Genomic DNA, 15,794 nt, shown 5'->3' with positions numbered 1-15,794 from the left:
TCAACAAATATGTATATTTCTCCATTTATTTCTATTAGTTCTTATTCATTTTGAAACTCCTATTATGTTCGTGCACATTTAGGATTATTCAGTCTTCCCAGTGAATTGACTTTACCATCTTTATTATTAAGAAATGTCTCTATTTTTCTCTGGAAATATTCATTTTTATGTTTATTTTGACTGATATTAACCCAGCACTCCTAGCATGCCAGTTTTCTTATAATCAATGACCACTTTATAAATATTTTTTATTCTTATACTTGTAGCCTGTATGTGTCTTCTAACTTAAAACACATTGCCTGTAGTAATTAGTTTACATACTTTTTACTTCTTCATATGTTGTAAATCCAACCATAGATTGTTATTGCTTTTTGCACTGAACAGCCAATTATATTTACAGGTATTATGGAATGAGAAAACACATATTTTAAAGTTTCATTTCTAGTGCGGTTCATTTGTATAGATTGTTTCCCACCTAGCATCACTTTCCTTTAGTCTGAAAAATGTCCTTTAATATTTCTTATATATTATTTTAACATGTTTGCTGCTGACAAACTGTTTTAGTGTTTGACTGTCTTTTTCATTCATAAGGAATATTTTTAATTTAAAATATTTTATTGTTGAATGCCGACTTCCATGTTACTTTAGAACTTTGAAGATGTTGTTCTTTTATTTTCTGGATACTCTTGGCCTGTTTCTAATGAAAAGTTACTGATAATTGTTGTCACTATTCCTGAGGACTGCTTTTAAGATTTCCTCTTTGTCTTGAGTTTTCATCAGTGTGATCATGATGTGCCTAAATGTAGTTTTCTTTGTGTTAGTCTTTTTTAGTTTCATTGAGTTTCTTAAATACATGGTTTATTCAATTTTTATTAAACTGGGGAATTTTCAGCCAGTATTTAAAGAAATATATTCCCTTCTTGATCTGTTTTTTCCCTCTTTTTAAAACTCTAAACATGTATTAGACTGCTTGCTATTATCCCTCAGATCATTGAAGGTATATTCATAATTTAAAGTCATTTTAATCCCTGCTTTTTAATTAGAATGTTTATCAATATAACTTCTATGGCTATGCATTCAAGGCTGCTTATGTTTTCTGCAGCATCTAGTCTGCTGTTAAATACATTCAGTTAATATCCCTTATTTCAGATACTGGGTTTATTAATCTATAATTTATTTTGTTTTTTAAACATAATTTTTACTTCTACATTGAGATCCCTGTTTTCTAGTTATGTTCACATTTTCTTTTAAGTCCTTGAATATATTTATAGTAACTGATTAAAAGTCCTTGTATGGTAATTCCATTAGTTGTGTTATTTGTAGGCATTTTTTGTTGAGTAATCTTTCTACTGATTGTCAGTCAAACTTTTCTGCTTCTTTCCAAGTCTAGTAATCTTGATTTATGTACGTGAACATGTGGATACTTCATTACTAAGTGCCTGGATTTTGCCTTTACTTAGATAGTTGATGTTTGTTTTGCCAGGCAGTTAATTTCTTCTGAGGCTTTTATGTAAGTCTTTTTCTTCTTCTGGGGCTTTTTGGTAAGTTTTCTTAGGAAAACTTGTAGATTAGCCTATACTCTGTGAATTGATTAGTCTTATTCCTAAGGTGAAAGCTGTTTAGAATTTCATCTAAGATGGATCATATCTCTTCATTCTGGCTTGCTTTGTACAAACTTAAGAATCTCACAGCTCATAGATGTTTAGCTAATATACCCCTAGTAGTTGTCTTCCTACTGCTTTATTTTATTTCTTGCCTAGACTTGCAGGCTATATATTAGGTTCAACTAAGTATCCAGTCAAATACTCAAAGGGAGATCCAAATTTCTGTGTGGAGATTTCCACATTTCCATATAACTCTTTCCTCTCAAGCTCGTACCAGCAGTTTGGAAGTATAAGTTCTATTCCTTCAGTTCCATATTGGAATACTTCCTGCCCTATGGGCCAAAATGTATTCCCTGGTTGTAAGCCTGTTGATTTGAGGATTCACTACATTTGTTTCCCATTTCTTAGTGATCACTGTTATGCTTTACCTGTTGCTCAATATCTGAAGACAGTCGTTTACTATACATGTGATGCTTCAGTTTTTTAATGGCAGGAGACCTAGTTGAGATGAGTGTCCTCGGGTTTTTTGTTTGTTTGTTTGTTTGTTTTGTTTTTGTAATTAGATGCTCCATCTGCTTAATGGTGTTGTCTTTGGATTAGTAGAGAACCCGGGAATGTTTCCTAAGTTCATTGTCAATAATTTAGCCATTCCTCTGCAAACATATATCAATGTGTCATTGTGGTCCGGCACACATGTTTTAGATTAAAATGTGCTAGATCATAGTAAGTGATTGTTACTGGTTGAATAAATAAATAAATTATATGATCTGTGTTGCTAAACATACTCTCTATTACAACTGTATCCTCTATTATCTTTTTTTATTGCAAGTACATTTTTTTAAAATATACTTTAAGTTCTAGGGTACATGTGCACAACATGCAGGTTTGTTACATATGTATACATGTGCCATGTTGGTGTACTGAACCCATTAACTCGTCATTTACATTAGGTATATCTCCTAATGCTATCCTTCCCCTCCCCCAACCCACGACAGGCCCTAGTGTGTGATATTCCCCTTCCTGTGTCCAAGTGTTCTCATTGTTCAGTTCCCACCTATGAGTGAGAACATGTGATGTTTGGTTTTTTGTCCTTGTGATAGTTTGCTGAGAATGATGGTTTCCAGCTTCATCCATGTCCCTACAAAGGACATGAATTCATCCTTTTTTATGGCTGCATAGTATTCCATGGTGTATATGTGCCACATTTTCTTAATCCAGTCTATCATTGATGGACATTTGCGTTGTTCCAAGTCTTTGCTATTGTGAATAGTGCCACAATAAGCATACGTGTGCATGTGTCTTTATAGTAGCATGATTTATAATCCTTTGGGTATATACCCAGTAATGGGATGGCTGGGTCATATGGTATTTCTAGTTCTAGATCCTTGAGGAATCACAACACTGTCTTCTACAATGGTTGAACTAGTTTACAGTCCCACCAACAGTGTAAAGTGTTCCTATTTCTCCACATCCTCTCTAGCACCTGTTGCTTCCTGACTTTTTAATGATCGCCATTCTAACTGGTGTAAGATGGTATCTCATTGTGCATGTAGATTTTTATATAGAAAAAAAAAAAAATCCTACACACAGTTTGAGATCAGTGTGTATATTGATCTTGATGGCAATGAAGATGACTAAAGATGCAGTCACTGTACTTAAGGGATTTAGATTAAAATTAAAAATGTAAGACCCAAATATATGGAAATTTGAAGTACTAAGACATCACTTTCACTTTGAATTTGAATTTGTTAAGTCACCTAAGTACAAGCCATTGTATATGGTATTATACTATTATTACTTTTAATGTGGTTGACTGATGAATTTGGAAGAAGACAGAGATGGTTGCCAAATCTTTCTGAAGGAAGAAGCACCTTGCACTTTGTATACTAGCAAAATGTCATTAGTTATAGATTTTTGAGCTTATCGTTGTGTTTCACCTATCGTTTTCAATATTCTGTTTTCACTGACTAGAATATGACCTTCTGTAGTCCTTTTTTTTTTCACAAACTCCTACTCACCCTTATAAACAATGTTTCTTTTATTATCTTCTCCAAGAAAATAATTTTGATGTTATAAAAATAAATGGATTCTTCTGTGTAGAGCTGAACTTCGCACAAGGTTGAATAGAGCACTTACCAACATATATTTGAAATAGTTTTGTAAATTAATATTTTTACTGAAGTATTGAGGTCAAGGATTATTTATTTTTTGCTACCATCACAACTTTTGCTAATACCTAGTGTGAGTCATGGCATGGAAAATGTAAATGAAAAAGAATAGAAAAGATTGGAAATGGAAAAACTAGAAGAGAATAGGATAGAATAGAACCAGGGAGTCTAGGATAGAATAGAATATAATGTAATACAATAGAATAACTTAAAATATTGGTTAGACACTCTGGAGACATTTTAACTTTTGAAAATTGCCAAAATATCAAGTATTCAAATTATAATTGCTAACTGGTCATCACTTGTATGACTGATGCAGTAGCAATGATTCTACTCTTTGAAAGTGATTGAATGGGGCCTATTAAAACCAACAAAAGTGCTAGTAAAGTAAAAAAATAAATAAACTTTTAAAAGCCTTCTCTAGCCTGTGAATGTCATAGCTCAGTGTGTAAAGCTCAACCCAGTATTTCCAGGTGACTAAAGGCAGGTTCATCTCTTTCAAGCACTTCCTAAAAATTTTCGAGTGAGAGTTTTCTTGCCATAGAATGGATCCTTAGAAACTCAGTGGCAGGTTAGCATAGGGAAGAAGGTAGAAATTTCAGAATTACTTCAAATACCACCAAATAGTGAGAGGTAATGGAGTCTGTGAGGACTCTAATATTTTAGTTTTATTGGCTGGTGTATCTGTACTCCATTCATTTCCTTATTTACTTATTCATTAGTTTGCTTCTTTATTTAAAATAAATATAAACAAATATTTACTGGTTGCCTACTATTGGCCATATAAACCTCATTTCTTACCCTCTGTTTAGGCATAGGCAATAAGAATTAAGATGTAAAGATGACACAACAGAGCAATAATCATGGAGATAAAAATAAGGACATGGACAATGCTGAGAACAGGCTTTTTCATAGAGTACAATAGCTGCTATGATGGATAAATGCAGAGTGTACTTTGAAATCATATAGCAGGGCTCCCTAAGTTAATATGGACAGTTAGGGCAGACTTAATTCCTAGAGAAAGTGACATCTACATTGAGAGCTGAATGTCAAGTGGGAAATAATCAGGGGAGGAGAAATAAAAGAGAGCAAAGCGTCTTAGAAGGGGTAAAAAACGAAGCACAGTGTGCCTAAAGGGTAGACTGGGGGTACATTGGTGAAGAATGAGGCCAGATTGGTGAACAGGAACAGACACAAAAAGCTTTGTGAGTTGGATTAAAGTGTTTAGAAAGTATCCTTTTTCATTTTTTGTTGTAAGAAGAGTGACTATGCGTTACTGGAAGAATTGTAATTGATCTATACTCTATGCCTGTACATATATATGTAAATTATCTATTTGTATGTTATATGTATTATGACATAATATAGGCAATATGTATATGTATACATGAAATGAATGCAAGCGCATGCATACACATTATGCCAGGTGTAGCACAGTTATGGTTTGACTCTTAATTCCTATCCATGGAGCGTACTCACCAGCACATCCTTGTCGATGTAAATTCTTCTGCAGTGGGTTGCTTGACTCTTTCCTAAGCTCTTCAGACCACTCTACCTCTGCTTGTTGATTAAAAATATCAATCTAAGATGAAACTCTGGTCATGCTGTCTCATTTGCTTAAAACACCCCATTGCCCTTAATAAATTGCACTAAAATAAAATTTAAGCTCTTTAGAAGTGTTGACCAAGACCCTTCATAATCTGAGACTCCCAAATTTGCCGACCAATCCTCAGCCATCATTGTTCTCCCACACAAATCCGATATTCCAAAAAAATAAATTTCCTCCAGTTGTTTGATGTGACACAAGCGTTTCTAACTTTGTATACGTTCTTCCTCAGTCTCTAACATTCTTTTTCCTTCTTTACCTGTCTAATTTCTATTTTTCCTTGAAAACCCAGTGCAGGCATCACTTTTTCCTTCCTCCTAGGATGCTATGGGCGTTTCCCCTTCTCTGATTACCCAAACCACCAGTTGTACACATAGTCCCAGCTCCATTACTTGAAGACCATAACTTTGGTTGATACTTAACCTCCAGTATCCTATTTCCTTTTACCTCTTCAAGATAATTACACATATACCTCTTGGGGTCACTATAAGAATAATAGATTCCACTCAATATATGTTGGCTGGTGTTATTATTTTAAATTATTGTAGTCATTGTTACATGCATCATTATTCTATTAACTGATCGGTTTTTCTCATCAGCTTGAAGGGCAGGTTCATGTGTTTGTTTTTTCTTTAGTGTCATTACTCAGGAACCAGATATGGGATAGGAGTGCAGTGAATCTCTACTGTGTAACGGAAGAAAAAAATCTCTATAGGAGCCAAATGTCCAGCTTCACAATTGGCCTATTGTGGGATATTAGGCAGATCATTTCCCTCCCTGGGCCTCTGTAATTTTATCTGAGACATAGAATGAATGAATTAGAAGGTAAATAAGGTGTCTTCTAATTACATAATGTTATTGAACTTATCAAACTATAGGATGAAATGCTTTGATGATTTTTATATTTTTCCTCAGAGTCCACTCTAACTCCAGGGTCTGGTGCAACCCAAGTCCAGGCTCTAAGAAGTTCACTGCCAAATCTGAAAACTGGTTTGTACTGGGTGGAATGACTATTACTTACACTGATACCTCTAATAATTTTGGTCCTGACTGCTTACCAGTGCTGCAATTGGACACTTATTGTTCCTGCTGTTTCAGCAAAGACGTGAGAGGCACATTTATGATTTAGTGTGTCAAAGTCACAGATAGAGAAGCTGTCATCTGTAATTTTCACATGTCAAGTGACTACAAGTTGAGCTGACAGAATGAATTAGGCCTTCTTTCTCTTATTTTGTGTACCATCTCCAGCAACCTGATTTTTAAAAAAGAAAAAAGGAACTTCCTTGAACTAAAGTGGTTAAGACCTCGATATTTGCTCACAGAAAGAGTCATTGAGTCGTTTCTAGTTGTTGGTGGACAAAAGATACAGTTGTTCCTTATGGAAAATTCCAAGAACTTGTACATAATTTGAGTCATGCAAACCTGAGTTCTGCATGACTGAGCTCTGTCACTCAGTGGTTGGGAAATTTATGACCATCTCTATGCCTTGGTTTCTGCATCTGTAAAGTGGAAATGATAATGTCTACCTTGTGTGATTCCCGGAAGAATGAAATACATTATATTCAAAATCTTTTGGTCAATTGTAAATTACCAGGAAGCATAAGTTATTGTTAACTGAGAGAATCAAACTTTGATGAACATATTTAGCATCTTTAAAAACCACATAATTCCCATTTTTACTCATGGGAGAGGATTATATTGAAAATAATGTGAATTTTGTTTAAATATTTTGTATCTTATATGGTTTGGGGTACATTTTTTGTGAAGGAATATTTTCAGTGTCCTGGACTGAAGAGAAGCAGAGGAAATTGAGTTGTTTCTAATTTTTCCCCACTAGATTTTCTAGAACACAGGAAAGGAGATTTGTGCTGATTAAACACACATACACACATATATGCATACACACATGCGTGCACGTGCACACACACACACACACACACAATTCCATTCTTCAACTTTATATAATTGTCCTATTTCTCCCAAACACAAAGTGAAGAAATTCAAGGAAAGCTAACTGCACTTTGGTTGTAAAATAGGCACATCAACCTATATGGCTTGTTGTGAGGCATAACTGAACTAGAATTATGTGTCAAAGGCTTTGCAGATGGTTACACATTATACACAAAGGTGAATGTTTTAGAGGCAGCCATAAAGTGTAAATATTTACCAAGAGCTTTGAGGTCAAAAGCCCTGAGATCAAATTCAGCCTCTGCCCCTTTGCCTGGTCTTTCCTGCATGGTATAGGGCCTATCTCTTGCAATCTGAAAGTTTCAGTCTCCTTAGGTATAAATAGTGGTATTCTCACCTGCCTCACAGGGCTATGATGAGGAGGAAGTAAAATGATGGACATGACTTTGCTCTGTAACCAGTAACATGGTCTACAAATGTGTGGCCAAGATGTGGGTTCTACACTAATTACAGAGAAAGCAAAGGGGTCTCCAAATTAGTTGGGGAATTACTCCTCCCTCCACCTATGCCTTGAACAGCCAAGAACAGTGCTCAGTCAGCAAAGATGCAAAGGTTGAGGCCATGAAGCTGCATTCACACCCAGAGCCTGATGATCTCATAAGGGCCATCAGCAAAAAAAAAAAAAAAAAAAAAAAAAAAAAAAAAAAGAAACACACATTTACTGCAAAGATGAGTTTCTTTGCAAAGGAAATCTAGCACTTTGGTCCATTCTGCGTTGGGTGCAAACATCATTCTGTCTCTGAGTCTCAGCTGTGTCAATATTCAAAAAAGAAAGGGATTCATGAAACAAAATGTCTACTCTGAGCACTTGGCTATCCCTGACTTAAAAGAAGAAAGGAGGGAAACAAAAGAAAAAATATAACCAGCCTTGCTCCCCACTGGGAGTTTATTTCCCTTTAATATTCATGTGGGTAACATTCATTGGCAATAAATGTAGACGTGCATTTTAATGGCATACTGTATTCGAAATAAAATAAGAACACCCAGAAACTTGACAATACAAATGAGTACTAAGAAGCTTTTGTCTGCTCTCTGTGCTGATTTCTGTCCCATCCGTGGAAAACCACCTTAAAACTTTTGCCTTTTGTTTCTGTTTCTGTGTTTACCTGCCACTTGATAGCTTTGTTTTGTAGAAGAGCTCCTCAAAAACACAGGCCATGTCTTCTACATCTCCTTATTGTTTTTGCTTAGCACAGAGATGGACACAAATAAATTACATGGAGGAATTACATGGGGATTTTGCAGTTCTGGCCACCACTGTTCAAAAAGGACATTGGACAACTGGAGCAGATGGAAAGGGGCCTAGAAACAATGTTATATGAGAAACTAGTGAAAGAACAAAAACAGCTCTAAGCTAGAATACTGGAACACTCAGAACTGAAGTGAGGGTGGCAGGACAGCATGAGAACTGTCAGTTAAATCTCCTTGTGCCTTGGGAGACTAAATCCAGAGCTCAGGATTTTACACGAAGGAAGGATTTTGCTAAGACTAATCAAAAGAGGACACACAAATAGCCAACAAGTACATAAAAAATGTTCAACATCACTGATCATCAGAGAAATGCAATCAAAACCACAATGAGTTATCATCTCACCCCAGTTAGAATGGCTATTATAAAAAAGACAAAATAAAATGCTAGTGTGGATGCAGAGAAAGGAGGACTCTTATACATTATGGATGGAAATGTAAATTAGTACAGCCATTGTAAAAAACATATGGAGGTTCCTCAAAAAATTAAAAATAGAATGACTATATGACCCAGCAATCTTACTACTGGGTATTTATATAAAGTAAAGAAAATATCGAATTGGTACCTGTACTCCCATTTTCAGTGCAGCACCATTCACAGTAGCAAAGATACGGAAATAACCTAAGTGTCCATCAACAGATGAATGAATAAAGAAAATCTGTTATATACACACAATGAAATACGACTCAGCCATAAAAAGAATGAAATCACGTCATTTGCAGCAACATGGATGAAACTGGAGGACATTATGTTAAGTGAAATAAGCCAAGCAGAGAAAGACAAGTATGGCATGTTCTTACTCACATGTAGGAACCAAAGAAATGATCTCATGGAGGTAGATAGTAGAATGATAGCTACCGGAGACTGGGAAGAGTAGAGTAAGATGAAGAAATGTTGGTCAATGGGTACAGACATAGAGGTAGACAGAAGAAATACGTTACAGGACTTGATAGCACAGTTGGGTGACTACAGTTAACAATAATATATTATATATTTCAAATAGGTAGAAAAGAAGATTTAAAATGTTCTCAGAACAAATGAATAATAAATGGTAGAGGTGATGGATATCCTAAATACTCTGCTTCAGTGATTACACATTGTGTGAATGTATCACAAGCACTCCGTAAATATGTACGATTAGTATGTATCACTTTAAAAAATACCCACACCTGTAATGATTTAATGTTATTCCCCTCCCCAACATTGGTGATTTTACTTGCTGTGGAGATTTTTACCCGTGGGAATTTTCAAATTTGAAACCAGAAAATCTATCTACTCTTGAATATTACTCTAAGAAATTCAGTGTCCCAAGTGAGGTCACTTGGCTTATTTGAGCATTAAAATACAAAACAAAACTAAGCTTCGTCTGGGCACGTGATTTTTTTTTTTTTTTAACTTTTCCTACTGAGAATCACTGACTCTTCCTCTGATGGGAGAGCATTTTTCTAAAACAGCATGATGACATTTCTTTTTCCCTGAAGTCCCAACCTCAGAGCTTCCCAAATAATAAACATTCCACATTCAGTCATTAGGGACTCCTCATTGCACAGCCAATGTTTTGCTATAAAGGAATCTGAACAGAAGCAGAAGCAGTAGGAGAGGCAATTCAATTGCTTACAAACTTCATGACAGGGGGGTATTAGTTGATCTAGAAAATTAGGATATTTGGCTTTGAGAAACACAGGGAAACTGAGGTCCCAAGAAAAGTAACTTTTTTTAAGGCACCTCAGAGAGTGACAAACCTGGAATGAGAAGGAACCCTTGTGTATTAGTATTGCAGCAGAGCAATGTCAGGAAGCTCATCCAGAGGTCTGGATGCTACCAATGAACTTCAGAGACCACTTGACTTCTCCTAGAGTCGGAAACTAAGCTGGACCCTGATTTCCGTGGAGGAGCCAGAGAGTGAGAGTTAAGGTAAGGGTTAAGGCAGCTCAAACATCCCTGCTCCATCTCTATCATCTTGAAAAGTCAATATGTGAGTTCACAGTGGACATATAAGAGCAGGGCAGGGTCCTCAGTGTCCCTTTGTCATCCCCTGAGTACCAAAAACAGGGCCAGGGTCCTAGTAGGGGCACAACCCAGCCCCCACATTTGTTGGCTTCTTAATAACCATTTGTTAATTGAGTGAGTGAGAGCTAAAGGCGAAAGTGTGTGCCCCCAATAACTTCTAATTTAGAGCTGAAAAATCTAAATCTATACAAGTTAGGAAACATAAACCAATACTCCAAAAAGAAAACAAACAGACAAAAAACCTCCAGGATCTTCTATGTGGCAAGCAAAATAGGCACAATGCCTGCCCTCATGGTGGATACATTTGAATTTCTTATACTAATAATTCTTTAAAATACACATTGACATATTTCACACTTTGTTACATTGAAGGGCAAGTTCCATTACCTGGGTACTTAATAATGGGTAATCCATTTCCCTTTCTGATTAGTACTTGGGTGATTTATGTTCTATACCACAACTCGCTCAGGCAGATTATGCCTTGATTCTGGCCTCAATGTCATCATCTGTAAAATGAACAGATTGTGATAAATATCCTCTTAACTCCCAGGTGTGGAATGAATACCAGAGCCTCACCTGGGAACAGGGAAGCAACTTTGCGGTATTTCACTTTAATCTGCAATGCCACCTTGTGGTTATCAACACAGACCGCACCAAGGACAGGGAAGAGGCTGTGCAACACAGCAGCCCACATCAGAAGATGCCGGTTTATTCTTCCCTCCCCTGAGGCTGGATGCACTGAATGGGAAACAGGAGTTTCCTTTCAAGTCCACGTCCCATAACCCTTGGAAGCCTCATCCCGCATAGAATCACCAAGAGTGAACTCTAGTAACACAGTTTGGGGCTTCCTGGAGGCTTGCAAAATGTGTCCGCCCCCATCACTCCACACTCACATGTCTCTCCTTAGGTCTGCTAGATGATGACAGATGGGACCAGGCTGGGGCAAGACACAGGAGACAGAGATGGAACGAACACAAGCCAACATTCCAGACCAAACTCCTCTTACTCAGGCCATGGGAAAAGTAAGTCATTTCCAGGGTCCAGGAGGCCTGAAGATTTTCAAGCTTCTGATTCCCTTTACTTTACATATAACTACATCTTTTCTCATGAATACATTACAAAAAGGGGTTGTCACATCTTGGAGTGGCCGTGCACCAGGTCCCTGACCTCAGGTACATACCAGTCAGTCCTAAAGCTGTGATGCCCTAGTTCCAAACACCACACTGCCAATTAGAACATACTGCAGGTGGAGCTCTCAATATGGTGAACTCAAGTGTGTCTGCACTCTGGTGGCAGAGACACTAGGCTTGCTGGTGGAGAGAAAGCCAATTTGAAATTAGCTGGCCCTTAAAAAATCAGGAACTCTAAGAATGCATTACTTTGAAATAGGAAGCGACAAGGCACAACAAAACAGCAATGACAAAGCATCGGCGCAGAAATCCTCACGCTGTACTTGGCACTGGGCTAAACATTTAACATGTGTTGTTTTATTTAATCCCACTACAACATTATGAAATCACTACTTTTACAATTTTAAATTTCATAGTGGAAAAAGCCAAGGCTTGCTAAGGCAAATGTAACTTGGCCCCAGTCTCCCAGCTAGGAAGTGGTGTCACTATTATTTTGAATCTCTTTCTTTCCAACTTCAGGTTTCATACTCTTCCAACACCCAGAAGAGCCATGAAGCAGGGAATTCAAAGACTTATCTTCTAGTTCTTACCCACTCGTCATGAGACATTGCATCTTTACTCCACATCGTCAGCCTCTGGTTTCCTTAGATCTAGAATGGAGATGATACAAAACCAGACTAAAGGCAAAATGCCCGGTCATATCATACTGTGAAGTTCCTCCTAAATCTAGGACTGAAGTTTGTAATATATCAGTTGACATTGAAGTCAAAGGTTGCAAACCAGCAGCCTATAAGGGAATCCAGTTCATCAATTTGATTCATTTACTCTGAAATTTGTTACAATTTGGAAGTTTAAAGATTTTGGGTGGACATGACTCTCCATTTCATCCTGGTTCCTATTTCTCTGTGCTATCCTATGCAGGTCAGTTGTCTGCTTGACCTCACTGGTGGACATGTGATTACATGGCTCTTGGTTTATGTCAAATACAAGGTTTTGGTGTTGGTAATCAGAGTGCAGGCCATTATAGAGGCTAACTTCATTGCTAGCCTCCCTCTAGATTATTTTATTAAGCCATTGTTGTCCCAAACTCTGTTGTCTTCTCTGGGCAGCTTATGAGCAACTGAGACTAATGTTATACTTCCACAGGAAATATTATGACCTAGATTTCAGGAGACCTGAATTCTGCTTCAAGTTGTATGGTTCTGGGCAAGCTTATAAATCTCTCTGAGCTTCAACTTTCCCACCTACGGGAGGCTTAGAGTAAACGTTGAAAAATTCCATGTCCCGGCCGGGCTCGGTGGCTCACGCCCGTAATCCCAGCACTTTGGGAGCCCGAAGGGGGCAGATCACGAGTTCAGGAGACTGAGACCATCCTGGTCAACATGGTGAAAACCTGTCTCTACTAAAAATACAACAATTAGCTGGGTGTTGTTGCGCATGCCTGTGGTCCCAGCTACTTGGGAGGCTGAGGCAGAAGAATCGCTTGAACCCAGAAGGCAGAGCTTGCAGTGAGCCGAGATCCAGCCAGTGCACTCCAGCCTGGTGACAGAGCGAGACTCTGTCTAAAAAAACAAAACAAAAAAAGAAAACTTCTGTGTCCCTGTAAAACTGAACCTTCCATTCTGATTTGCTAAGCAGTAGCTTTTTAATTTAGATGCATGCGAGTGTTGTATCTTTAAATACCTTGGTCTCACACACAGGCTTTAACTGACTTGGGCGTTTGTAGCTCCTAAGGAGATTCTAATGTGCAGCCCAAATTCAGAACCACTGTGCTAAATTGTGAATTCTGAAACAAAGTAACTTTTTCATAAAGGACATGGAGACATTTGTAAAAATTAAAAACAGGCCGATTAAAAAAACAAACTGATATAAGTGATATGTTAAAAATCCTAGGACTCTTAACTCCAAACCCAGGTTATTTTCCGTTATGCTGATCATGGCATAGTATTTAAAGACCCCAATCCATCTTTTATTAGAATACTTAAAATATCTTGTAAACTCAACAAATTAAACAATGCATAGCTTGTAAAAAAAAAAAAAAAAAAAAAAAAAAAAAAAAAAAAAAGCAATACTGTGGCTTCTCCTGCGTTCCCCAGTTCCTAGCAAAGGTATACAGGATATTCTCAGGTGGCCTCATGACCTTATTTTCAGAGTGCTAAATAGTTCTCAAAGTGAGGAGAGAAGCTGGAACTAGCTAGGAAGAATGAAGAAAAAAAGCTTTCTGTATTCCAACAGTTAGCTGATTCTCATATACAAACTAAAACAATTAAGTAGCACTTTTAAGGTTTTCTAATCATTTAAAAAGCCCAGATTATCACCGTCCAAGGAAAGAGAAATGACTCGGAAGTCAGTTTCTGCCGACACCTGCAGCTTTCAGCAACTCTCGTCCCTGCTTCGGGCTCCAAATCCATCTGTCAAGTCACAGCAGCCCATTTGCAAATGCTGTCTGGCTTCACAAGGACTGTTTTATTCATCGCATTTATTAAGTAATAGAAAGTGAGTTATAGTCATTAGATAATATAAAAATTACTTTCATTCAGGTGTCCAAATGAGTCTCTGGCTACAATATGAAAAAAGAGCTCTGGCTGACTTCTCTCTGTGCCCAAGAATTGTGCCAGGAAGTAGAAACTGGTCAGGCAGCCCTTTCTAGAAGATTAGCTCAGCACTTAAGCTAATTAAGTTTCATTCCTTCAGATTGGTTTGCTGAGTGTCCAATATGTGCCTGGTCCTGTGCTAGGACAGTGTGACTTTGGACCAGGTGCTTAGTGAGTCAAGCCTCTTTTTCTTCATCTTTGTGATGGACATAATAATGTCTACATCACAATCTTGCAAATGACATAAGACATATTTAAGCTCTGTCAAATGTAAAGCAACAGGTTCAAAGTTTATTTTTTGTATTATTTATCTTTTCCCTCAAATCAAATCCAAGATGGTATCATTTCTGTGCAAAGGACAGTTGGCTATCTGATGCAGCTGGAAGTTCCTGACTCACTTGCCAGCTGGCTCAGATTACCCCCTCTCCTCCCAGTGCCATTTTGATTGACAATTTGTTGTATATATGGCCCTTACAGAGGCAGTTAGTCCTCTGTTTTTTGACCCATAACCTCAGGATTTTGATCTTCTTTCAGTTAATCTCTTTATGTTAATGTTTTTTTCTCTTTATGTTAATTCTTAATGCAACATCAATGAAACTTACAGTTATAAATATTTTGGGAAAAGTGGTTTGCATTTCCAATGACTTACAGATCTGAGATATGGGTGAATCTTTAAAGTACTGGTTCAATATCCTACCTGATTTTCAAAGAACTTGGGGTTTTTAGCTGGAGAACAGAGCATCTGCTCTTCCAGAGAGCTTGCTGGAGCTATCTGCACATATTTCAAGTTATGACATGGAAGATAAATCAGACCTATTGTGTGAGATTAAATAACAGAAAACGTAGTTGGCAGACTTCAATAATTTGAACTATACCACATCGACGTGGGCTGTCTGGAAATTCATTGAGTCCTCTGACTCTGCAAATATGCAAGTAAAAGTTGTATTAAATAATGTTGAACATGCTATATGCTGAGCTAAACTGATTCAGTTGTAACTCATAGTATTCAAAATATAGGTGTGCTGGATATCTTGGACTGGTCTCTCCAGATACACTTTCTAACCTTCTACACTCTTCCCTGTGGCCCAGGTATCTGATCTCCATGCCCCTCCTTGCCTTCTGGCTTCCGGTTGGATTCATCCAGAAGATTAGAGGGAGGAGTGGGGAAGGAGCATGAGGTCAGGGGACTTAACCCATCAGCTCCCTGCCTCCAGGATTGCCAATGGCTGGCTGTGTTCTTTGGGTGATTCTCACAGCCCCGTCCAGGAAGCTTTTTACCTGCCGCATGTGTGTCTCTGGGGTCCCCACAGAACATCTTCCTCTCACCCTGTCAGTACAGGCACCCTGCTCATACTAGACCTAGCAGGTTGCCCTCAAACCTTGAGTTTCCCTATGCCCAGCCCTCACCATTGTCAATACTTCCTTTATTATATTCTCCTCAAATTACATATCTTTCTTTCTGATG

At 37.6% G+C, this 15,794-nt stretch overlaps 1 protein-coding gene across 1 annotated transcript in view; it reads left to right on the top strand.

Moving 5' to 3' along the window:
* LOC115894003 (putative uncharacterized protein encoded by LINC00474) overlaps positions 1 to 6,946 on the top strand; it is a 46,818-nt gene extending 39,872 nt beyond the window's left edge. Inside the window, exon 3 of the mRNA XM_030920222.1 lies at positions 6,627 to 6,946. Within this exon, the coding sequence (XP_030776082.1) occupies positions 6,627 to 6,634 (8 nt within the window). The 3' untranslated portion in view covers positions 6,635 to 6,946. The remainder of the gene's footprint in view (positions 1 to 6,626) is intronic.
* The last annotated feature ends 8,848 nt before the right edge of the window (positions 6,947 to 15,794 follow it).

The sequence above is a fragment of the Rhinopithecus roxellana genome, chromosome 16 (assembly GCF_007565055.1).
Source record: "Rhinopithecus roxellana isolate Shanxi Qingling chromosome 16, ASM756505v1, whole genome shotgun sequence".
NCBI classification, from domain to species: Eukaryota; Metazoa; Chordata; class Mammalia; order Primates; family Cercopithecidae; genus Rhinopithecus; species Rhinopithecus roxellana.
The sequence above is the reverse complement of the archived record's forward strand: the minus strand, read 5'-3'. Positions and strand labels throughout refer to the sequence as shown.